Consider the following 26,150-nt stretch of genomic DNA (forward strand, 5'->3'; position numbering starts at 1 on the left):
TAGTTACATTTGTTTAATTCATTCATCTGATGGGATATACCCCAGAATGCTGAGACAGACAAGGGAGCAAGTTGCTGGGGCCTTGAGAAGAATCTCTGTACCGCCATCGGCTACAGGGGAGGTCCCAGAGGATTGGAGAATAGTCAGTGTTGTTCTTTGTTTAAGAAGGGTAGCGAGAATAATCCAGGTAATTACAGGCCGGTGAGCCTTATGTCAGTGGTAGGGAAATTATTGGAGTTGATTCTTCGAGACATGATTTACTCCCATTTGGAAACAAATGGACGTATTACCAAGAGGCAACATGGTTTTGTGAAGGGAAGGTCATGCCTTACTAACTTGATCGAGTTTTTCAAGGAAGTGACAAAAATGATTAATGAGCGTAAGGCAGTGGAGATTGTCTGCATGGACTTCAGTAAGGCCTTTGACAAAGTCCCTCATGGCAGACTGGTGCAGAAGGTGAATTCGCATGGGATCAGAGGTGAGCTGGCAAGGTGGATACAGAATAGACTCGATATTAGAAGACAAGAGGGTAACAGTGGAAGGGTGCGTTTCTGAATGGAGCACAATGGCAAGTGGCGTTCCTCAGGGATGAGTACTGGGACCTTTGCTATTAGTAATATATTTAAATAATTTGAAAGAAAATGTAACTGGTTTGATTAGTAAGTTCGCAGTCAGCACAAAGGTTGGTGGAATTGCGGATAGCAATGAGGACTGTTGGAGAAAGAAAAAGATCGGTTGAAGACTAAGGCAGAGAGATGGCAGATGGAGTTTAGTCCAGATAAATGTGAGGTAATACATTATGGAAGGGAAATATACATAAACAGCAGAACCCTGAAGAGTATTGATAGACAGAGGGACCTAGGTGTACAAGTACACAGGTCACTGAAAGTGGCAATGCAGGTGAAGAAGGTAGTGAAGAAGGCATATGGCTGGGCACTGAGTTTAAAAATTGGCAAGTCAAGTTGCAGCTTTATCGAACTTTAGTTACACCGCACTTGGAATATAACGTTCAATTCTGGTCGCCACACTACCAGAACGATGTGGAGGCTTTGGAGAGGATACAGAAAAGATTTGCCAGAATGTTGCCTGGTATGGAGGGTATTAGCTGTTAGGAGAGTTTGGAGAAACTTGGTTTGTTGGCCTCTGAGCTACAGACACTGAGGCTCATCAGGGGGAGAGAGGGTGTCATTGTCAATGGGGTGCAAGTGACATCCACCCCCTCTAGACTGTCTAAATCTAAGGGTCAGGAACAAAAGGGGGCTGCTGGGAGGAGGAAGGGGGGTGAGGAGCGGAGGCCTCAGCCTCTTAATCTGCATAACAGGTTTGAGGTTCTTGCTTCCACTCTGGAAGAGGACGAGGCAGGTGAGGTTGGTGAGCAAACTGCACACGGTACAGTGATGCAGCAGGACATAGGCAAAGAGAAGGGGAAAAGGAACGTAGTAGTGATTGGGGATAGTGGGGTGAAGGGTATTGACACTGTCCTTTGTCACAATGACAAAGTGCACAGAAGGGTGTGTTGTCTGCCTGGTGCTCGGGTACAGGATGTCGCAGCTGGGCTGCAGAGGAATCTGGAGTGGGAGGGTGAGAACCCAGTTGTGGTGGTACATGTGGGTGCCAGCGACGTAGGCAAAGTGCGGACTGAGGATCTGGGGAGGGAGTATGAGAAGCTGGGAATGGAATTAAAAAGTAGAACCGACAAGGTGGTCTTCTCTGGGCTACTGCCTGAACCGAGTGCAGACGGGCGTAGGGTTGACAGGATAAAGGAAGTGAATGGGTGGCTCAGAGATTGGTGTGGGAGGAATGGGTTCGAATTTATGGGGCATTGGCACCAGTATTGGGGTAGGTGGGACTTGTTCGGGCGGGATGGGGTTGGTCTGAATCGTGCTGGGACCAGAGTGCTGGCGAATCGAGTAAAGAGGACTGTAGACAGGGCTTTAAACTAATTAGGGGGGGGGAGGGTGTGAGGGTAGGTGATGTTAGGAGGTCTACAGTTAAGGATAGGGTACAGGTAAGGGAAGAGGCTGAGGATGTCCCAAGTGGTGGCGTTACGGCAAATAGGGTCCAGAAGAAGGCTGGGATGAAAGCGCTTTATCTGAATGCACGAAGCATTCGGAATAAAGTGGATGAGCTGGTGGCGCAGATCGACACAAATGGATACGATCTGGTGGCCATTACAGAGACGTGGCTGCAAGGTGACAGGGACTGGGAGATGAATGTACAGGGCTATCAAGTGTTTAGGAAGGATAGGCAGGAGGAAAGAGGGGGTGGCGTAGCTCTGCTGATTAAGGACAGCATCAAGGTGGTAGCAAGGGATGATATCGGAGCCAAAGAGCAGAAAGTGGAATCGTTGTGGGTGGAGATTAGGAACAGCAAAGGGAGGAAGACGCTGGTGGGTGTCGTCTATAGGCCCCCGAATAATGATCTGGAGGTGGGGCGGGCTGTTAACGCGCAAATAAGTGCGGCGTGCAGGAATGGGACGGCAGTAGTTATGGGGGATTTCAATCTGCATATTGATTGGTCGACCCATGTTGGACGAGGTGGGCTCGAGGAGGAGTTCTTGGAATGCTGCCGGGATAGTTTCCTGGAACAGTGTGTGTTGGAGCCGACGAGGGAGCGAGCTATCTTGGATCTGGTGCTATGTAATGAGGCGGGTAGAATTAGGGACCTTGAGGTGAAGGATCCTCTTGGAGAGAGTGATCATTGTATGGTGGAGTTTCTGTTGCAGATGGAGGAGGAGAAAGTGGGTTCCCGGACACGTGTCCTTTGTTTGAATAGAGGGGAGTATGGTAGGATGAGAGAAGAATTGGCGAATGTGGACTGGGGGAGCGCGTTGGAAGGTAGGTCTGCTGAGGAGCAGTGGAGGATCTTTAAGGAGATCTTTCTTGGTGCTCAGCAGAAATTTATTCCGATGGTTAAAAAGGACAGTAGGAAGAGAGGTAATAAGCCGTGGATAACGAAGGAGGTGAAGGAAAGTGTTAAATTAAAAGCGGAGGAATTTAGAGTAGCTAAGAGCAGTGGGCGAGAAGAGGATTGGGAGAGGTTTAAATGTCAACAAAGATTGACAAAAAAGTTGATAAAGGAGGGTAGAAGAAGCTATGAAGCTGGGCTAGCGCTTAATATAAAAAAGGATAGCAAGAGTTTTTATAAATATATAAAAAGGAAGAGGCTGGCTAGGGTGAACGTTGGTCCCTTAGCGGATGAGAAAGGGGACCTAGTGGTAGGGGATGGGGATATGGCTAAGGTCTTGAATAACTTTTTTGTTTCTGTCTTCACGGAGGAGGACGTGAATAATTTGCCGGGTGTTAGCGATGGAAAGGTGGTAGGACTGGAGGGTCTTAATGACATTACTGTTACTAGAGAGGTGGTGCGCAACAGACTGGAGGGGCTGATTGTGGACAAGTCCCCAGGACCGGATGGAATGCATCCGAGGGTTCTGAAAGAAATGGCGGAGGTGATAGTGGATGCCTTGGTGGTTATTTTCCAGACGTCGCTGGATTCCGGGGAAGTGCCGGAGGATTGGAAAACGGCTAATGTTACGCCGTTGTTTAAGAAGGGTGCCAGGCAAAAGGCGGGGAATTATAGGCCGGTTAGTTTAACGTCTGTGGTAGGTAAAATGTTAGAATCCGTCATTAAGGAGGAAATTGCGAGGCATCTTGAAGGGAATTGCTTGATAGGGCAGACGCAACACGGTTTCATTAAAGGGAAGTCGTGTCTGACAAATTTACTGGAGTTCTATGAGGATGTGTCTAGGGCGGTGGATAGAGGAGAGCCGGTGGATGTGGTCTTTCTGGATTTTCAGAAGGCGTTTGATAAGGTACCTCACAAGAGGTTACTGCAGAAGGTCAGCGGACATGGAGTTGGGGGTAGGGTGTTAGCGTGGATAGAGGATTGGTTGTCAAATAGGAGGCAGAGAGTGGGGGTCAATGGGTGCTATTCGGATTGGCGGTTGGTGACTAGTGGGGTGCCCCAGGGGTCGGTGCTGGGGCCTCAGCTATTTACCATTTATATAGATGATCTGGAGGAGGGAACCGAGTGTAGGGTGTCGAAATTTGCTGATGACACCAAGATTGGGGGAAAGGCAAATTGTGCGGAGGGTGTGGAGAGTCTGCAGAAGGATCTAGATAGGCTGGGCGAATGGGCCAGGAAATGGCAAATGGAATTTAATGTTGGCAAGTGTGAGGTGGTCCACTTTGGTAGGAAGAATGGTAGGAAGGACTATTACTTACGTGGCGAAAAACTGCAGCAGGCGACGGTGCAGAGGGACCTCGGGGTCCTTGTGCATGAGTCGCAAAAACCCAGCGTGCAGGTGCAGCAGGTGGTCAGGAAGGCGAATGGGATGCTGGCCTTCATAGCGAGGGGGATTGAATATAAAAGTAGGGAGGTCTTGCTGCAGCTGTATAGGGCATTGGTGAGGCCGCAGCTGGAGTACTGTGTGCAGTTTTGGGCGCCGCACCTGCGCAAGGATATTTTGGCCTTGGAGGGAGTGCAGAGGAGGTTTACTAGGCTGATACCGGAGTTGAGGGGGTTGAGCTATGAGGAGAGGCTGAATAAACTAGGCTTGTACTCGTTAGAGTTTAGAAGAATGAGGGGAGATCTCATTGAGACGTATAAGATGATGAATGGGATGGATAGGATAGAGGTGGAAAGACTCTTCCCGCTCAAAAAAGACAGTAGGACTAGGGGGCACAGCCTCAAGATAAAGGGGGGGCGGTTCAGAACGGAGTTGAGGAGGAACTTCTTCACTCAAAGGGTGGTGAATCTCTGGAATTCTCTGCCCGTTGAAGTGGTGGAGGCTGCCTCGCTAAATATTTTTAAGAAGCGGGTTGATGGGTTTTTGATAAGAGAAGGGATTAAGGGTTATGGGGAGAGGGCGGGAAAGTGGAACTGAGCCACGACAGATCAGCCATGATCTTATTGAATGGCGGGGCAGGCTCGAAGGGCCAGATGGCCTACTTCTGCTCCTATTTCTTATGTTCTTATGTTCTTATGTTCTCACTAATGACAGAGGTTGAGGGGTGACCTGATAAAGTCTGCAAGATTATGAGGGGCATGGACAGAGTGGATAGTCAGAAATTTTTTTCCCGGGTGGAAGAGTTAATTACTAGGGGCACAGATTTAAGGTGTGCGGGGCAAGGTTTAAAGGATGTATACGAGGCAGGTTTTTTACACAGAGGGTGGTGGGTGCCTGGAACTTGCTGCCGGGAGAGATGATGGAAACAGATATGATAGTGACTTTTAAAGGGCATCTGGACAAATACATGAATAGGATGGGAATGGAGGGATGTGCTCCCTCCAGAAGAGTTAAGGGTTTTAGTTCAGACAGGTAGCATGGCTGGTGCAGACTTGGAGGGCTGAAGGTTGTAATTGCTATGCTGTAATTTTCTTTGTTCTATTTGTTTTGATAATTGCTTTGTGCATTCAGATAACAAATCTTTTAATTCTGTCTTTTTACCATTTGTTCTTATTCTAACCCTTTTTGTTGATGCAATCTCATGTTTGTAAGTTCTGTCCCTTCCTATCACCTTCTGATTATCATTACCCGTATCACTATCTTTCTGCCATTAGTCAACTCTTGGTTTGTGTAATCCTCCTGTGCTTACTACAAGCCATATACAAATCTAACTGATGTTATCATTCATCTACCAATCTTAACATCACTTTCTGTCTCTCCAAGCACTATTTCTTTATCTAAGAGGTCTGATGATAAACATCTTTGTCAAACTCCTCTTCCAATTACACATGGTTCAGATTCCCTGTTGGCTGTTCCACATGTTGATAATTGTCCCGTGTACAGATCTCTAATGGGTCATCAATCTCTCCAATGTGTTTCAACACGGTCAAGAGCTTAATTGAGTCAACCTAATCAAACCTTTTCTAAATCTAGCCAATTCTCCCCACGTAATTAGCTTTAATTTTCAGATTATTGTTTGTGATTATGTCACTTCCAAATTTAACATTGAATTGAATGGCATTATGGTGCCGTTGCAAAGCAATTCAGTTGATTTGCAACCCATCTATAAATATTCAATCCCTCCACCACCAATGAGCAGTGGCAGTTGTGTACACCCTCTACAAGATGCAGTGTAACAATTCACAGAGGCTCCTTCAAAGGCATCTTCCAAACGCAAGACTTCTACCATCCACAGTAGATTTTTTACAATAACATTACTAATTAACCCTGTTTCATTCCACAGTACTAAATCTACTGACCGGTGGAATTTAAGTTCAATTAATAAATTAATGAATAAATTAACATAAAGCTAGTGTTAGTAATGGTGATCATGAAACTATTGCGATTGTCGTGAAACCCATCTGATTTACAAACGTACTGCCTAGGGAAGAATCTTTGTGTTTGCTCCATTTGTTATGATCATGGCTGATCACCCAACTCAATAGCCTGATCCCCTTTGCCCAAGAGCTAAATCTAACTCCTTGAAAACATTCAATGTTTTGGCCTCCACTGCTTTCTGTGGTAGCAAATTCCACAGGCTTACTGCTGTCTGAATGAAGAAATTTCTTCTCTCAATCCTAAAAGATTTACCCTGTACCTTTAGACTATGACCCCAGGTTCTGGCCCCCTCACCATCAGGAACATCCTTCCTGCATCTACCCTGTCTAGTCTTGATAGAATGGGGAAACACAAGAGCTGAGAATCCTCCACTGCTACCCTCTGAATCCCCATATCTGCCTCACTTGTAGTCACACCTTCCTGTCTCTAACAATCGACCAAATCCGAGGTAATTGCCTCCTGGAAAAAAATGTCTAGATAATATTCTCCCTACTTAGTACATTGCAGTATCCCATGCTGGGATTCCAGCTCATCATCTAGGAACTGAAGTACCTTGCAGTGAAGGCACTTAGTGCAGATGGTTTAGGTGTGCATCACATTGGTGTCTATGGCTCCCAAATGCTACAGATGCTAACTGCCCTGCCATCTTAATTGTATTTTATTTAACTAACTTTTTATTTGGCTGTTCTTGTTTGATTCTCCCATTTCTTCTTATGCACACATCTGAACTGAAAAGTACAAAAATTTGTTTAGAAAATAACATTGATTATGGTTGAAGCTAGTCCATTTCAAGTTAGGCTTCTCAAGAAATTTGTCTGTGCGGTCTTGAGTTGACATGTTCAGATGATCTTACTTGCCAGGTTGGGCCTGGTGTATATACATATTGTATGGCTCTGGACTAAGGCTATGGAATATCATAGCATTCAAAAACAGAAAGTAATTGGGTGCAGCAATAACAGAATGAAACAATTATACAATTAGAAATTGAATTTCATTTCATAGATTATTTTTCATTTATGTAGGAAGAAATTTGGTGCAACTACTCCACCATTTATTGACTATCTAAAAGAGATACTGCGTAGATACCCTGATGGGGGCCAGATTCTGAAGGTAAAAGCTCAACATGGAATATTACTGAGCAGAACATGTTATCAACTTCTGGGGAATTTGAATCTTTCAGTTGGAGTCATTCTCTTGAAATAATTTTTTGTTAAATTTCCTTTATCATTTCAATTTCAATAATAGCATTATAAATTAATTGAAAACTAGAGCAGCATGGAATGGTTACAACAAGGAAGGAGGCTATTTGGCTTATCGTGTCAGTGTTGGCTCTACAAGTGCCACTTCCCTATCTTTTCACTATAGTTCTGCAAGGTTTTCTTCTTAGGATAATTACCCAATTTCCTTTCAAAAGCCACAATGGAATCTGTCTGCTCAAGCATGCATTTCACACCTCAACCACTTGCTCCAAAATGATTCCTCATCTCGCTTCTGATTCTTTTACCAATCACCTTAAATTGATGTCCTCTGGTTCTTCATTCTGTCAGCGAGAATAGTTTTTCTCTCTGTAAATTTCCCAAGGTCTCAATTGCATTCACCACCCTGAGAGTTGATGTGTAACCTATCCCCGCTGACTCTTGACAGGCCCGCTATCATTTCATGCCTAATTGATTGTTGATTGGCAGTAGGCAGGATTTCTGTCTGCCTTTGCATAACCTGCTTTGGAGAGCTGTTAGCCGATCTGATTGGCCAGCCCATCCAGGCACAGTATTGCATCAGGCAGAATAGATGCTACAGCACTCTGCCTCAGTCTAAGCACTGGAACTATACTTGGGGTAAATCCTGGAGATCCCTGGGGCAGGAATGTAGGGGATGCTCTGGAGGGTGATGCGGGAGGTGGGGTGGGGGGGGGGCAATTTCTGAGTCAGAGGAGCTATTTAAGGGCCTTTATTGGGGAAAGGGTGATTTTCCTGCCCAAGGCCCTGTCTACCCCAACATGAAAATGCAACTAGGCCGGGTGGGTGAGATCCTGGAGGGAATCCCGTCTGTGCAATTTTATACACTCACCGCTGCCACTCCAGAACTCACCATGGGGAGTGTAAAATTCTGGCTTTAGATTTGAAAACCATCTAAGCAGATGGGAAGTTAGCAAATGTAACACTGTTATTCAAAAAGGAGAGAGAGAGAGAAAGCAGGGGCTGTAAGGCCAGTCAGCATGTCATCAGTCATTGGGAAACTATTGTGAAGGAAGTCTCAGAAAATCAGAGGATGATCAGACAAAGTCAACATGGTTTAACGAAAGGGCAATAATTTTTGACAAATTTCTTTTGTGGATGTAATTAGTAGGGTGGATAAAGGTGAACCAGTAAATGTAATGCATATGGATTTCCAAAAAGCATTCAATAAAGAGTGCTGCACAGTGACGCCCAGTTTTTGTTTTGCCAGGGTCACTCAGCTCCTGACTTCATTACAGTCTTGATTAAACACATGGATGAAAGAGCTGAATTCCAGAGGTAAGGTGAGAGTGACAGCCCTTGATATCAAGGCTGCATTCAACTGAGTGTGGCATCGAGGAGTCCTAGCAAAACTGGAATCAATGGGTATCAGAGGACAAGCTCTCTGCTGGTTGGAGTCATACCTGGTACATAGGAAGATGGTTGTGGAGGGTCAGTCATCTCAGCTCCGGGACATCTCTGCAAGAGTCCCTCAGGGTAGTATCCTAGGCCCAATAATCTTCAGCTGCTTCATCAATGACCTTCCTTCCATCATAAGATCAGAAATGGGGATGTTTGCCGATGATTGCACAATGTTCAGTACCATTCGCGACTCATCAGATACTGAAACAGTATAGGTTCAAATGCAACAAGATCTGGAAAATATCCGGGCTTGAGCTGACAAGTGGCAAGTAACATTCATACCACATAAATGCCAGGCAATGACCACCACCAATAAGAGACGCTCTAACCACCGTCCCTTGACATTGAATGGTGTAACCATCACTGAATCTCCCACTGTCAACATCCTTGGGGTTACCATTGACCAGAAACTCAACTGGACTCACCCTATAAACACACTGGCTACAAAGCAGGTCAGAGGCTAGTAACACTGCTGCAAGTAACCCACCCCTGACTCCCCAGAGCCTGTCCACCATCTACAAGAGCACAAGTCAGGAGTGTGATGGAATACTCCCCACTTGCCTGGATGGGTGCAGCACCAACAACTCTCCAGGAAGCTTGACACCATTCAGGACAAAGCAGCCCACCAGATCTACAAACATTCAATCCCTCCACCATTACAGCAGCAGTGTATACTATCTACAAGATACACTGCAGCAATTCACCAAAGATCCTTAGACAGCACCTTCCAAACCCACGACCATCTAGAAGGACAAGGGTAGCAGATAATTGGGAACACCACTACCTGCAAGTTACCCTCCAAGCTACTCACAATCCTGACTTGGAAATATATCTGTGTTTCTTCGCAGTTGCTGGGTCAAAATCGTGGAATTCCCTCCCTAATGGCATTGTGGGTCAACCCACAGCATGTGGACTGCAGCGATTCAGGAAGGCAGCTCACCAACACCTTCTCAAGGGCAAAAGCAGATGAGCAATAAATGCTGGCCAGCCAGTGATGCCCATGGCCCATGAATGAATTATCAATGTAGCGAATCATCACTTGCCTCAGTGGTACTATCAGATGCCTTTGGGGGGAAGGCCACAATCCTTCAGATACAGAATAGGTTCTTGAATAAGTTTGTGCCTTTCTCTGAAAGGTAGGATCTGATGAATGGAGTTGATAAATGCATGATATGCAGTCAAGATGGAATTAATTTTCCATCTTTTTGCACTTTCCTATCCCTTATTCCTTGTCAATTTCGTGGTTTTGCTGCCTCATTGATTATTGTAGTGTACTGCAAGAATTTTAACATATATTTAATCAAAGTCAGACTTTATGATAGGATCATTTTTTTCCTTGATGTCATTTTTTAGTAAGCAAGGATGTGCCTGAAATGAATTTCCAAAGTGCACTAAGTTGAATTTGAATTGAACTGAAAAGCTTAATATGCAAGAAAAGGACCCCCAGAGTTAGAGAGAAACTATCAGCATGGTTAGAGGATTGGTTAACAGACAGATAGCAAAGACAAAGCGATGAACAGAGCATTTTCAAGTTGGCCAGCTGTGACTTAGAGTGCCGCAGTGCTGGGACCCCTCAGCTACACATAATATATATGGTAATTAGCTAATCCCTTCAACAAAGAGAAGGAGAATAAAGTTTGCTGATGATGCAAAGCAGGTGAAAGTATCGGGTGAGATTTTCCATCCATGCTCTAAGTGCGAAGGCTGGTGGGAAAAGTGACATTTTCCTCAGCAGGCACAGTGATGGGTTTTCGCACCTTATTGCCTGCCTCCCACCTCGTTACTAATACAAAAACTGGAAACATGTGGATCACAGGTTGGCAGCCTCAGATTTCTGAACTGCTGTGATTTCAGCTGTTCTCTACTCCAGTTGCCATAATTAAAATGCAAATGCAGTCAACCTTCTCAATGTCTCCAGGTCAGGATAGCTCCATGGAAGAAATAGCCCTGAAATGCAAGAAGAGTGCAGCTTCCAAGTTCAGTGACACTTTGCTGGCCTCCTGCTTGATGCTGGTGAGGCTCACTGGGTTGGCCTCTACCCCTGTGTTGTGTCACTACTTTGTCTAAGGAAGCAGTGGCTTCAGCGGTCAGCACCAATGTGGCACAGAAAAGGATTTCAATCCAATGCAAGAAGAAAACGAATAATCTCATCTGTTCCGTCAGGGAAATATGACTCACATTTCACTTTCATAAGTACATCAGAATTTAGCAGGATGACGTGCCACTGGGATCTTGCACACTGAAAGCACATTACCACTCACTCTCATAGATATCTTTGCATCTACATTTGGACTCATATCCCGTGTACATCGCATCCTCATTCTGTCCTCTCACCACACACACAATGTAGGCATCCTTATCATCTGCTCGCAGTCTCTCCATTTGTCTTCATGTAGGACAAACTGTACACTATAAGAAGGAGAAATCCTAGCCGAGAGGTAGAATGGCTGATATTGAGGCCTTCACCCCATAGGCAGAGTGTGCCATTCCACAGGCCAGAGATGACTGGGATCATGCATGTGGCAACAGTGAAAAGGGCATGCCAACCCAATTGAGGACCTTGCACCAGCTTGGCCATCAGACACCCATATTGTGAATCTATTCTGCTATTCTCCAGTTGCTTGCCATACTTGAGTAATCTGCACTTTCTTCTGTAGACACTCCTGGAAGCTGTCCATGTGCATCATCCAGCCAGCTCCTTTCCTCCAGTTCTGAAGACATTTGGATGTAGAAGACAAAGAGAGCACCATTGATTATCCGTCACAGCACTCACCCACAGCTTCTGCAGGGCAGCAACATGTACTTTGGCAGGATCTAGTTCTAGAGTAGCCTTGGGGTCACAATTTGGTCAGCACAGCTCACAGTTGGTCCACAGCAGGCAGAGGCAGGGACTTCTGAGATAGCTGTCACTTGGAGGGCTCCTGGAGGCCAGGATTCTGCTGAATTAGAATTTGATGATAATCTCTGGACTCTCAACGGAGTTTCAGTGCCTATCAAGGGAATGTCAGGAAGGTTTGTCAGCTGTTTTGCACAGATTGCAACGAACAATGGAAAAACCATCCGCATTCAGTCTGAGGTTATAGCCATGCCCAAGTTTAACACTGGAAAATTGATGGTCACCATGATGGAGCGTTTGGTTAGGATGTAGTTCATCATTGCTGTAGGAACAGCACTCCATCACTGTAACCATTGACAGAAACCCTCCATGGCCACACGAGTGCGAGTGCGAGTGCGGTAATTTTATCTCACTCCAGCTTACTCTTTTGCTTAAGAAATCAGACAGGGGTCCTCAGACATCCATAGTGGAAGAGGCCGGCATGTGAACATACTGGGGCCATCCTCCTAGGTGACTTTGGGAGCGTCCAGTTGATCTTAGTCCCCTCTTTCTGTGCGCCCACCTCCACAGGCTGAAGAGGGTGCACCTGTTCTGTAGCAGGACACCAAAGCAGGCGTGGGCCAGCCAAGTCTTGGCCCTCCAGAGGACACATGCCAAAGTCAACATAGACCATTAGGTGTAGTGGGCAACAGGCTGCCTCCAATTCCATTGTGAATGTCTGGGATGCACCAAGACACAATGGTAGGGTAAGAAAAGTTAAGAAATATTAGAAGCACGATGAGGGCATGGCTGATGACCATATGTTGTGCTCTTGTGTGTCTGCCTCCTCTTCATCATCAGTCATGATGTTGTCCATCAAGCCTGACATAATGGTCCCTAAAGCCGCTTATTGAAGATTTCAGAACAGGTTCCTCAGGTTGATGATGTTAGCTTTCACGTCACCACAATGTGTGTGTGGCCTTGTATCATTTTCAACATCATTGATGCCATATTCTTAATGTCATCTGCTTGTGCAAGGAGGCTTGTTCACATGATGTGCTGCTTGATTCATTTGTCATTTCTGTCTGTTTGTGATTGAGGCTAAAGTGTTCACCTGCCTCGACTGCATTATTTTCAAGTAAAGGTTTCATTTTCATTGAGAGATATAAAAAATAGAGAAAGGTCCTAAGTCCTCACATTCAGTTTACTCACTGTAATCTGACAGGATTTTCTATCTGAGGCTTTACTGAGAGATGCTGTGTGACCCCGTCCAACTTGTGGGTATCCAGCTCTCATGTGCTCAGTTGTGAAGCTCAGTGACAAATGTGAGCACTATCCCACATTTAAGTGCTAGAGCTCTGACTCTCAAAGGCACTTCATTTTGCTGATCCACAAGCCTCCAACTGTATTCTTTCTAACTTTGCAGTTGTCTGCATTGCACCGACAAGGACCTTGACACAATATGAAGATGCAGAGCTGACTCTCACACTTTTGAGGATCCACTCCTCACCTATATCCTCACAGAGGTCATTGAAGTTAAAAATAAAGGTCATGTGATGCAATCAAAGGCACCTTGCAGCGTGCTGTAGAATGCATATAGTAGCTTCTGAAGCTTTGGAGAGTTCTAATGGGACACAACCCAGATTATAATGAATCTGATGAGTGCTCTTTATTATTAAACGAGCGTCATGGTGTGTTTGAATTTTGTAGCTGGCAAGGGCCAGGGCTGGCCATGAGGACAGACACTGAGATCACAAAGTTCACAATGTGCTCCATGTCCATGAAAAGATCAGGATGAATGTAGACTCCCTAACTGAGTGTGATAGATGGCAATGTGATGAAGAAAAAGGAGGCACAAAGGACCAAAAGACATTGTGATATCAAAATGGAGTTATATCTGCTTAACATCTGCTGCTGCCTTGGCCCAAGTCTGATCTTTCAGTTACACCATCGAGGTGAAACCAAATGAGTTCTCCTTGAGAAGGTTTGTCAGACGGAAGGCGTATAATTACAGATGTTCTGAGGATTGTCAAATGACCTCCTGCAGCCATGTCTATGTAATGGCTATCAGATTATACTTATTTATTTCTATATCTGCTGATCGTTCATCTGCTTTGTTCTGAATGTTACATGCATTGAGATACAGAGCTTTCTGTTTCATCCTTTTATTCCTTTCATAACGTCTAGTCTCATCTGTTGATCTACTGTTAAATTTGTGCTCTCTATTGACCCCGCCCATATTTTTCATTTTCTCTCTTTTGCCTTGTCTCTACTCTTTGATTTATCACAGCTTACCAAATTTGATCCCTTGCTTCCACTATTTAGTTTAAAACCCCCTCTACTTTTTTTATGTATTAAAATATCTTCCTGATATTGGACATCAGGTGCCTTTGAAGGCACAGGCAAACAACATGTCCTGTTTTCTAGTTGATGTAAACCAGATTTTTATGTTCTCCCTATATTTTCTGCTCCATCTCCCATGATTCCCACCACAGGTGTGAGGATGGTTGAGCCTGGGATACTTCCTGAGGATTCCTGCAGTGACGTCCTAGAACTTGGCAACAGCCACAACTATCTTCCTTTGTTCTAGATGTGATTCCAATCAGCAGAGCTTTCTTCCTGACTCTTATTGGCTCTAGTTTAGCTAGGGCTCCTTGATGCCACACTCAGTCAAATGCTGCAATGATGTCAAAGGCAGTCACTCTCACCTCATCTCTGGAGTTCGGCTCTTTTGTCCATGTTTGAACCAAGGCTGTAATGAGATCAGGAGCTGATGGCCTTCGTGGAGCTCAAACTGAATGCAAACATCAGTGAGCAGGTTATTGCTAAGCAAGTGCTGCTTTATAGTACTATTGATGACCCCTTCCATCGCTTTACTGATGGTCAGGAGTAGACTGATGGGCAGTAATTGGCTAGGTTGAATTTGTCCTGCTTTTTGTGTACAGGGCACTGTTGGGCAATTTTTCACATTACTGGGCAGGTGCCAGTGCTGTCACTGTGCTGAAACAGTTTGGACAGGGGTGCATTGAGTTCTGGAGCACAAGTCTTCACCGTTATTGCTGGAATGTTGTCAGAGTCCATAGCCTTTTCATTATTCAATGTTCTCAGCCATTTCTTGATATCATGTAGGATGAGTTGAATTGGCTGAAGACTGGCATCCGTGATGCTGGGGACCATCCACTCAGCAATTTTGGCTGAAGATTGTAGCAAATTCTTCAGCCTTATCTTTTGTACTGATGTATTGGGCTCCTCCATAATGAGATTAGGGCTATTTGTGGAGTCTTGTTCTGCAGTGAGTTGTTTAATTGTCTACCACCATTCATGGCTGAATGTGGCAGGACTGCAGAATTTAGATTTGATCCATTGGTTCTGTAATCACTTAGCTCGGACTGTCATTTGTTGTTGGGCACACATGTAGTTTTGTTTTGTAGCTTCACCAGATTGACACCTGATTTTTGGATAAGCTGAGTGCTGCATCTGGCATGTGCTCCTGAACTGTTCATTGAAGTAGGGTTGATCTCCTCACTTGTGGTAATGATAGAATGGGAGATATGCAGGGCAATAAGGTTCCAGATTGTGGTTGAGTGGCCTACAGCTCTTTATAGTTGTCCAGTCTTGGGTTGCTACATCTATTCATCTATCCATTTTTTCCTCTTCTCTTTAGGCAGTCTGTTAGAATTGAGGATGACTTACTTCCACACCAAAGATAAGCTCTTATGTTACTGAGGAGTCCAATGCCTAACCTACATTCTTTGACACAATATTACCAGTCTCAAGTAACTCCTTGTCCTACATAAGAACATAAGAAATAGGAGCAGGAGTAGGCCATCCAGCCCTTCGAGCCTGCCCCGCCATTCAATAAGATCATGGCTGATCTGTCGCTGCTCAGTTCCACTTTCCCACCCTCTCCCCATAACCCTTAATCCCCTCTCCTATCAAAAACCCATCAACCCGCGTCTTAAAAATATTTAGCAAGGCAGCCTCCACCACTTCAACGGGCAGAGAATTCCAGAGATTCACCACCCTTTGAGTGAAGAAGTTCCTCCTCAACTCCGTTCTAAACCGCCCCCCTTTTATCTTGAGGCTGTGCCCCCTAGTCCTACTGTCTTTTTTGAGTGGGAAGAGTCTTTCCACCTCTATCCTATCCATCCCATTCATCATCTTATACGTCTCAATGAGATCTCCCCTCATTCTTCTAAACTCTAACGAGTATGTTGCTTCACAATATATCCCTGCCTCTTGCTGTTGCTACTTTCTGTCTGGCTGTGTTTTGCTGCACTGCATCTGCTGGGGTTCGTTGTATTGTAGTTAAATGTTACTCTCTCCTACTCTGCTTTCCTGCTCTAAAGAGATGGAACTGCTTCACCATGGAGTGTATATTTACCCTGTTCTTTCATTTATTTTACTCAGGAACTAATTCAAAATGCTGATGATGCTGAGGCGAAGGGGGTTGTGTTTCTATTTGATGAACGGACTTATGGGACGACATCTGTGTTTATGAAGGATCTTAAAAAGTTTCAAGGTATGTCTGTTCAGAATACAAAACTGATAAAAGACAAGATTTAAAAGGATTTGTTTTTCTGAAGGTAACTGATAAGTTCCAAGCAAATCTTAATTAAAAGATACAGTACTACCTAGTTATGTGGACGTAATGAGGATCATTCTAATTTTGTCAACATAAGTAAGAAAATTATAGAACATAGAATCCCTACAATGCAGAAGGAGGCCATTTGGCCCATCGATCCTACACTGACAACAATCCCACCCATGCCCTATCCATGTAACCCCAGGTATTTACTCAGCTAATCCCCTGACACCTAAAGGGCAATTTAGCATGGCCAATCAACCTAACCTGCAAATTTTTACACTGTAGGAGGAAACCAGAGCACCCATGTAGACACGGGGAGAACATGCACACTCCTCATACACAATGATCTGCGTTTGATATTAAATCCAGGTGCCTGTCGCTATGAGAACAGCAGGTATAACCACTGTGCTTCCATGCTGGCCAAACAGGTTATTTGGTGATGATCACACTAGAACCGTAGAACCACTACAGTGCAGAAGGAGGCCATTCAGGCCATCAATTTTTACAGACTCTCTTATCCATGCTCAACCCTTGCCCTATCCCCATAACCCCTTGCATTTATGGGCAGCACAATGGTGAGCACTGCTGCCTCACAGAACCATGGACCCAGTTCAGTTCTCAACTTGGGTTATTGTCTGTGCAGAGACTGCATGTTCTCCCTGTGTTTGCATGGATTTTCTCTGGGTGCTCCAGTTTCCTCCCACAGCCCAAAAGACGTGGGCCAGAATTCTGCCAAAAAAATTCAAAATAGCAAATTTGCATGAAAACTGGAAGAAGTCACACTGTTTTCCTTCAGCGGGAGTTCAGAGGAGAATCTCCCACACGCTGTGCTCTTCAGAGGTCACTAGCATGTATATTATTATTAATCAGTGGTCAGGGCCTACTCCCACTGAAGAGGCCGGCAGCGTAGCACTGAGTGGGCAACTGTGCATGTGCCGATCTGTTACTCCGAGATTGGCACATGCACAGTGGCCTCTGTCTGCCAGCCTCCTGATTGCTGGCCAGCTCAATAGCTGGCAATCCCACAACCCCCACATCGCCAGCTGTGCAACACACTCCCCACCTCCAACCTCACGGTGTAATCGCTGGTCCCCATCCATTCTTGGGCTAGCCCTGAATCCCCTCCTTCCTTCCCCCACGGATCATGTCTGCAGAGTGGCAGTGGAAATCCCGCCCCCATAGGCCCCACCACCTAGGCACTGCCTGATGCCTAATGGACAGTGCCAAGGTGTCCCTTGGGCAGTGCCAGGGGGTCTAGGCTGGGACTGGGGAGCCTGATTTGCCCCCCACCCTCCTCCCTTCACTCCCCTCCAGCAGGGTCAGCATCCCATTAGTGCGGGGAGGCCACTGTAATCCCCGCTGGAGTGAACCACTCTGGTGGTGGAGGGGATGCTAACGAACCCGGAGACTTCAGTCCCAGGCCTGCTAATGAAATTGAAATTATGTGAAATCCGGTGCTGGGAGAAGCTGTCGGGGTGGGAATGCATGCACGAATCCTGTGAATTGGCCGAAGTGAGAATCTCCTGGCCCATTGGTTAGGTGCATTGGCCATGCTGAATTCTTCCTTAGTGTCCCTGAACAGGCGCCAGAGTGTGGCAACTAAAGGATCTTCACACTAACTTCATTGCAGAATAAGCCTCCTTGTGACACTAATAAATAAACTTTAAAAAATTATCCCGGTTAATCCGCTCAAACTACACATCTTTGCACTATTGGAGGAAACCGGTGCACCTGCAGGCAACCCACACAGACACAGGGAGAACATGCAGACTCCACACACACAGTGACCCAAGCCGGAAATCGAACCAAAGTCCCTGGTGCTGTGATGCAGCAGCGCTAACCACTGTGCCACCGTGTTGATATAGATTTCTGTTCTACTATACCCATTCCTTTCGCTGATACTCCAATTCTTTCACCTGAATTTCTAAGCCCTGCCGATCAATTACTTATGACCTTTCTCACGACCTGTGGCTTTTAATAAGAACATAAGAAATAGGAGCAGGAGTAGACCATCTAGCCCCTTGAGCCTGCCCCACCATTCAATAAGATCATGGCTGATCTGATAGTGGTTCAGTTCCACTTAGTTGCCTGCTCCCCATAACCCTTAATTTCCTTATTGGTCAAAAATCTATCTGTGACTTAAACACATTTAATGAGGTATCCTCCACTGCTTCAATGGGCAGAGAATTCCAAAGATTCACTACCCTTTGGGAGAAGAAGTTCCTCCTCAACTCTGTTCTAAATTGACTCCCCTTATTTTGAGGCTGTGCCCTCTAGTTCTTGTTTCCATTCTAAGGGGAAATAATCTCTCTGCTTCTACCCTGTCTAGCCCCTTCATTATCTTATATGTCTCCTATAAGATCTCCCCTCTCCCTTCTAAACTCTAATGAGTACAGGCCCAGTCTACTCAATCTATCCTCATAAGCTAACCCCCTCATCTCTGGAATCAACCTGGTGATCCTTCTCTGCACTCCCTCCAAAGCCAATATATCCTTTCTCAAATAAGAGGACCAAAACTGCACACAGTACTCTAGGTGCGGCCTCACTAGTACCTTGTACAATTGCAGCACGACCTCCCTGCTTTTATATTCTATCCCCCTCGCGATAAAGGCCAACATTCCATTTGCCTTCTTGATCACCTGCAAACTGAGATTTTGTGATTCATGCACAAGGACCCCCAGGTCCCTCTGCACAGTAGCATGTTGTAATTTTTCACCATTTAAATAATAAAATTGCAAAAGCACTAATGTTCACCCAGAAAGTGGTAAGCCTGTGGAATTTGCTCTGACAAAGCAGTTGTTTTCAAGGAGTTAGATATGGCTCTTGGGGCGAAGGGGATCAAAGTATTTGGGGGGAAGGCGGGATCAAGCTATTGAATCAGCCATGATCATAATGAATGGTAGAGCAGGCTCAAAAAGCCAAATGTTCTACTCCTCCTATTTTCTAAGTTGCTGGAGGTGAGAATTCAGCAACCCCAAAGGGCAATGTAATGATAGGCAGGATTTTATAGAACCCGCTGGAGGGCAGGTGTGGAGATTTGCACAGGAAGCTGCAGGAAGGGAGAAGAGTATTTTGTTAAGTCAACAGAGAAAGTTAAGGAATCAAAAGCTCGGGCATTAGTCATGGACACCTCACCGTCATGCAGGATGGCCCATTTGTGTACAATTTAAATATAAGTTAAAGCCTGGTGCTTTGTTGAATTGAGTGGGAGCTTGAGAGCTTATAGTTCCCCATTGCAACAGTTGGTCAGTTTGAGTCAACTTGCCGGTCAATCAGTAGCCTTTTTGGCTATTATTGGTGTGATCGTTTGAAATTTGTCACTCTTGCATTTCTTCTGATGGGTGCGAGATGCAAAGCTTCAACAACGTGTGGCTCCTTTCATCAATATTGAAGTTTAATCTGAGAAACCAGTGTTTATAATTAAATCCGGTTTGTCCAATCTGCCCCCTCAGTGTTGGCGGGCAGGGGCATAACTGCATATTTTTCTCACTTGAGGTGCTGATGAGCAAATTTCAGAACGATATGGTTTGGCATGAAAATAAATTGAATTTGTTAACGTTGAGGTTTTAAGGAAAGAAACAGTTGCTGAGCAAAAGTTCAGCAGTGTTCTAGCAATAAATTGCTAAGTTAAAACAAAATATAGAATAAAAATGACCAGAGTGTAAGAAGGTCAGTTTATGAGTATGAGTGGGCACATGTGTATGTGTTGGTGTGTGGTGGTGAGGGTGAATAAGAAACCTGAGACTGGGTGTAAAGCAGACTCACAATTACCCTCATGCAGTCACTCAGTCTCACACTAACTCACTCCCACACAGTCTCTCAGATACACTCACTCACACGCTCTCACTCATTCACTCACTTTGTGGACACTCTCACTGACTACTACGCATTCACCTTGGCACAGTCTCTTCCCCAGCCTGCCAAGAATTTGCCCTCCAGGACCAGTCTCCACGTCGCCCTCCTCAGGCCCTTGGCCTGTTGTATTTGGCCCCCTGGTTTCTAACCTCATTGTTGCACAACAGCTCTCAGCACATTGCTGCTGCTTTCTGCTCTTTCAATCAGAGATTGGTTCTCTCCCTTATTTGCTACTGATAGGTGGACTTGTGAACTATCAGAATCATAAGTGGGAGACAAACAGCCTGTGATCGGAGGATCAGCTCCATGGAATAACTCACCTCTTTGACTAGGAGTTTGTAAACTGGTGCAGGGAGCCACAGAGAGGAGCTTGTTACTGAGCGGGGCCTAGTATTTAGACAGGCAGGGATTTGCAAGGATTGAATGTAATCTCACCGATTTAGTGGAATTGACACAAATCTTTTTGCCTTCAGTAACTCACCCATTGAAAGCTGGCTACCTATATATAATTTACCTGACTTACTGGGAGAGTTCTTTTGATTTTCAGGAGGGTAAATCATTGGATTGCTTTTTGGAGAAGTATTTTTTCCATGTAAAAACTCATTTATCTGACACCCTTGGAGGGTGGAGCCTCGGGCAGAAAATGTTCAATCCAAAGATTTTACGTCCAAAATTTAAAGAGGCAGCACTCAACTGAGGCGTTGGATCTGACCAATGGGAAAGCTGCCTCCTGCCACCACACTTACTTTCAAAAATGAAGAATTCCACCCAATGAGTTTTATTGTTATTAGTAAACTTTACTATTACTAATACAACCATACAAATACTAAAATTACCTGAGTTTTGAAAGGTATTTGAGAAAAATAATCATCAACCAACCAACTATCTGTTTTCCTGTGAAGTCGCATTTGATTTTTCTGTGTGTTCGGTCCACTCTGGAGACATGGAGTGGGCTAAACTGGATCGTTTTCTTCACCGTCCTGCAAACGAACCAGAGTTCGGCACTCAGCAGCAGTAGCAGGATACAGCACAAGGACAGGAGGCTAGGCAGCGATAGAAAAAATGCAAGTTCCCAGCACATCCAAGAGTTTACAGAGCCAGGTTGACATACAGCAAAGGGCAGTGCTTGAAGAAACTGCTGAAGGGAGACAGACATAGACTTTTGCACCCTGATGCAGGACAACTTGTATCAATGGAAATTCATTGGCACTCTATGCCAGTGACTTTGAAGGCCACTGCAGCTCCAAATTTTATGTCTGTGGCTCCTCCAGGGATCTACAGGTGAAAGTTGCTGCATTACGGAGGTGACAAATGCACTGTACAAGCTGGAGACTTCATAAGATTCCAAGCAGAAGAGGACAGCCAGATGGAGATCGCATTGGAATTTGCAGTCATTGCAGACTTTTTGCATCTTCAGAGTATAATAGAATTCACTCAATCAAGGCAACATTATCAACATCAGTAATGTTTATCAACGGCAGAGAATTCTAATTGCAGTCATGATGCCAATATACTTCAACGCTCACAAGTACCTCACTTGTTTCTTTCAAGCCCACAGATGAATGGGTAGATCCTCAGAGACAGGGGCTACCCTTTTAGGACCTGGCAGTTGACACCTGTCAGGAGAACAATGCAATATTAGTCACAGCACAACAAGGGCCATTACAGAGAAAAGCATCAATCTTTTGAAGATGCACTCCCATTGCCTCAATCATGAATTCTCTAGGTCTGACTCAATGAGGGTCTCACAAAAAGCCCTAATGTGCTGTTAACTATGTAATCTTATCATGTAAAGGGGCAAAAACATCAACTTGGAGGAGGAAGAAGAGATAAAAGCCTCATCTGAAGAGGAGAACAGAGAAATAAAAATGGAAGGATATCCACAGCTTCATTCTGCAATTTTCTGCAATCAAGCATGGAGGTTGATACACGGAAAGCAAGGGAACATCTCATCCTAATCATCTTCCAAATAGATCATCATTAAGGACCATATGTGCACCAACCTATGCTGTCTCCGTTGATATTGTTGCAATGAAGCATTCACACTGATTTTCCTCTGCCATTACACTGAGGCCTGCATCTCAGTTTGCAAGCAAGCTTCTGTGCCCCTTTTCACATGATAATACGTATCCAACTTTCTTAAAGGGGTGATGTCAGGAAGCTCTCACTTGAAGGAGCACGTGCAGATTAAAGCAAAACAGCTGCTTAATTGTAAGATTCACACATCTTCCTTAACACAATGATATAAACACCAGTCCAGACTTACTGTGTGAAAGTGATCATTTCCAAATGCTGGAGAGATGTGGTGGGAGCAGACTGCTGCTTGCAGTGCTCTCTGGCCTTTGATGACTGTGGTGGAGTCCTCTAGCAGCCCAAGGCCTGGAATAGGTTATGGCTTATAAAGCTCTCCAGTGTCCGTCCTGGGAACTCATCTTGGCCAGGAGAGGAGTTTGGCTTACTGACAGAGGGGCAGGTTCCAGATGGCACTCAGAGTGCCTTGAGGAGAACCCTCAAGTGTGCCATGCTGCAGCTCACCAGCCTTTTAGTGCAAGATGGCACCCTTTTCACTTTTTTTGGCCAGGTGATTTTAGGTTTCTTGACATCATCCTAACATATCCACATCTGCATTCATGAGCTTGCTGCCACATGTTTCTTTGCTAAAGAAATTAATTCCTGGCCTGCTACTAGAGGCAATGACAGCAGGAGTAAATCCAGCCTAGTAGCTCTGCATGTTCACTGCAATGTGACAGTAAGGTCCTGTTAACATAAGTGATAATAGAATAAAGTTTTAAAATACTGCTGAGACTTGAAACAATTTGTTTTGGCATCAACATACCTTTTCTGAAGCAGCACTTGCATCCTATGAGCAAATTGGATCAAAAGCGTTAATCCTTCTTTGAGAAGAGAATCAGTATGATAGGTAACTGATTGCCAGCATCATCACCATTGCAACTCCTGTTTTATGTTTTCCTCCTTTAGGTCCAGCTCTCATAGTGTATAATGATTCTGTATTCTCAGAAGAGGATTGGCATAGCATCCAAACTACAGGACTCAGCAAAAAGCGTAATGACCCCAGCAAAGTTGGCCAATTTGGCCTTGGATTTAATACTGTTTATCACATCACAGGTGAAAGAATTATTTTAGAATATAAAGAAGTATGACATTGTAATATACCTATAAAAAGATTCATTATTTTTAGTAAGTTAGCCATTTGTAAAAACCCTTGTAAAAACATGAAACAATACTGTGAAAATTATAGTTTTTTTTCCAGAGACAAGTAATAATACAAAATAAAACAAAGGTAACTGAACATTAAGATGGTGTTAAAAGTCAAGTTATGGTCAATTATTTCTTATATCTTGGTGTCCTGTCACAAAAGGCTAGCACGCAGATACAACAAGTACGAAGAACAAAGAAAATTATAGCACAGGAAGAAGTCCTTTGGCCCTCCAAGCCTGCACTGGTCATACTGCCTGACTGAACTAAAGTCCCAGGGACCGTATCTCTCTATTCCCATCCTATTCATGTATTTGTCAAGACACTCCTTAAAAATCATTACCGTATCTGCTTCCATGACCTTCCTTGGCAGCGAGTTCCAGGCACCCACCACATCCTGTGTAAAAAAGAAACTTGCCTTTCACATCTCCTTTAAACGTTGCCGCTTGCACTTTAAACTCATGACCCCGAGTAACTGACTGTTCCATCCAATCTTTTGACAATCCATTCTGTCCATCTTGTAGACTTCTATCAGATCGCCCCTCAATCTCCATCATTCCAGTGGGAGCAAACCAAGTTTTTCCAACCTCTCTTCATAGCTAATGCCCTCCATGCCAGGCAACACCCTGGTAAATCTTTTCTGTACCCTCTCCAAAGCCTCTGCATCCTTCTGGTAGTTTGGCGACCAGAATTGAACACCATATTCCAACTGCGGCCTAACTAAGGTTCTATAAAGCTGCAATATGACTTGCCAATTTTTAAACTCATTGCCCCAGCTGATGAAGGCAAGCACGCCATATGCCTTCTTGACTACCTTCTCCACCTGTGTTGCCACTTTCAGTGACCTGTGTACCTGTACACCCTGATCCCTTTGACTATCAGTAACCTTAAGGGTACTGCCATTTGCTGTATATTTCCTACCTGTATTAGACCTTCCAAAATGCATTACTCACATTTGTCCGAGTCAAACTCCATCTGCCATTTCTCTGCCCAAATCTCCAACCGATCTACATCCTGCTGTATCCTCTGATGGTCCACATCACAAATCCACCAACATTTGTGTCATCCACAAACTTACTAATCAAACCAGTTACATTTTCCTCCGAATCATTTATATATATATATTAAAAACAGCAAAGGTCCCAGCACTGACCCCTGAGGAATGCCACTCATCACAGCCCTCCATTCAGAAGTGCACCCTTCCACTGCTACACTCTGTCTTCTATGACTGAGCCAGTTCTGTAACCACCTTGCCAGCTCACCTGTGATCCCATGCGACTTCACCTTCTGCACCAGTCTGCCATGAGAGGCATTGTCAGAGGCCTTACTGAAGTCCACGTAGACAACATCCACTGCCCTACCCTCATCAATCATCTTCATGACTTCCTTGAAAAACTTGATCAAGTTAGTGAGGCACAACCTTCCCGTCACAAAATCATGTTGCCTCTCGCTAATAAGTTCATTTATTTCCAAGTGGGAGTAAGTCCTGTTTCAAAGAATCCTCTCCAATAATTTCCCTACCATTGGTGTAAGACTCACTGACTTAGATTATTCTTGCTACCCTTCTTAAATAAAGGAACAACATTGGCCATTCTCCAGTCCTCTGGGACCTCCCCTATAGCCAGTAAGGATACAAAAAGTTCTCTTCAGGTTCTGGCAATTTCCTCCCTTGCCTCTCTCAGTATTCTGGGGTATATCCCATCAGGCCCTGGGATCTTGTTAGGAAAGCTAATAGAATGTAATTTTTTACTGCAAGGGAAATTGAATGCCAAAGTGAGATGTTTTAGTTGTACAGAGAATTTCTGAGACCACATCTGAGTGCTGTGTACTGTATTGGTCATCCTTACTTAGGGAAGGATGTAAATGGATTGGAAGCAGATCAGAGAAAGTTAACTGGAATTCCTGGAATGGATGGGTAGTCTTATGAAAAAAAGCTAGATAGCCTAGCTTGTATCCGCGGGAGCTCAAAAACAAGGAGGTGACTTGATTGAAACATTTAAGAACCTGAGGGGTCTTAATGTAGAGAGGATGTTTTCTCTTTTGGGGGAATCTAATACTAAGAAGCATTGTTAACAGAAGGAGTCACTGATTTAAATCAGGGATGAGGAGAAAATTTATCTCTGAGGGTTGAGTCTTTGGAACTCTGTTCCTGAAAAGGTAGTGGAGGCAGAGTTTTTTGAATATATTTTAAGGCAGAGGTAGATGTGTTCCTGAGAAGCAAGAGGGTGAAAGGTTATTGGGGATGGACAGGAAGGTGGAATTGATGATACAATCAGATCAGCCATGATCTTATTGAATAGCAGAACAGATTTGAGTAGCCTAGTCTTGCTCCTAATTCATATGTTCGTGTAAATCCATTGAGCAAATTTTACCTGTATTTGACCAAGTACAGTAGCAGGTGGGAAAGATGGCTTTGAAGCTGGCACCAATGGCAGCTCTCTCTGCTATATCAGTGAGAACACGGAAGGAAACTTCAAGGGGTGGGTTGCAGAATGCTGTTTAATAGTTTTATTAAAGATCAGGGTGCCCTTTTTAAAGGCAGTCCCAGGGTGCAAAGGTTCATGTGGAACACCTGGCCCCACTCCTCCAATGGAGGACTCCCCCCAACCCAATGCGCACATGAACCCAACAGTGCCAGGAGGCAGTGCTCGGGCATGACCCTTTTCTCCTTGAGTGATGCAGTCACCTGATTTCCTCGGGGGTTGCGGGGGGTGGGGTCTGCCAATCAGGTGCATGCCATGGCTGAACAGT

The 26,150-nt window shown here is 44.7% G+C and overlaps 1 protein-coding gene across 8 annotated transcripts in view; it reads left to right on the top strand.

Annotated features, from left to right (window-relative positions):
- sacs2 (sacsin molecular chaperone 2) overlaps positions 1 to 26,150 on the top strand; it is a 122,839-nt gene that overhangs the window by 72,038 nt on the left and 24,651 nt on the right. For 6 of the 8 annotated variants that reach the window (XM_080183216.1, XM_080183218.1, XM_080183215.1 and 3 more), the window contains 3 exons: positions 7,312 to 7,399; positions 16,151 to 16,262; positions 23,163 to 23,309. In XM_080183216.1, the coding sequence (XP_080039342.1) occupies positions 7,312 to 7,399; positions 16,151 to 16,262; positions 23,163 to 23,309 (347 nt within the window). Of the gene's footprint in view, positions 1 to 7,309; positions 7,400 to 8,734; positions 8,803 to 16,150; positions 16,263 to 23,162; positions 23,310 to 26,150 lie in introns of those variants that run through there. The other 2 variants (XM_080183220.1, XM_080183221.1) reach the window with 2 other exon arrangements.

This window comes from Carcharhinus amblyrhynchos, unplaced genomic scaffold (assembly GCF_965287045.1).
Source record: "Carcharhinus amblyrhynchos unplaced genomic scaffold, sCarAmb.v2.hapA chromosome_186, whole genome shotgun sequence".
NCBI classification, from domain to species: Eukaryota; Metazoa; Chordata; class Chondrichthyes; order Carcharhiniformes; family Carcharhinidae; genus Carcharhinus; species Carcharhinus amblyrhynchos.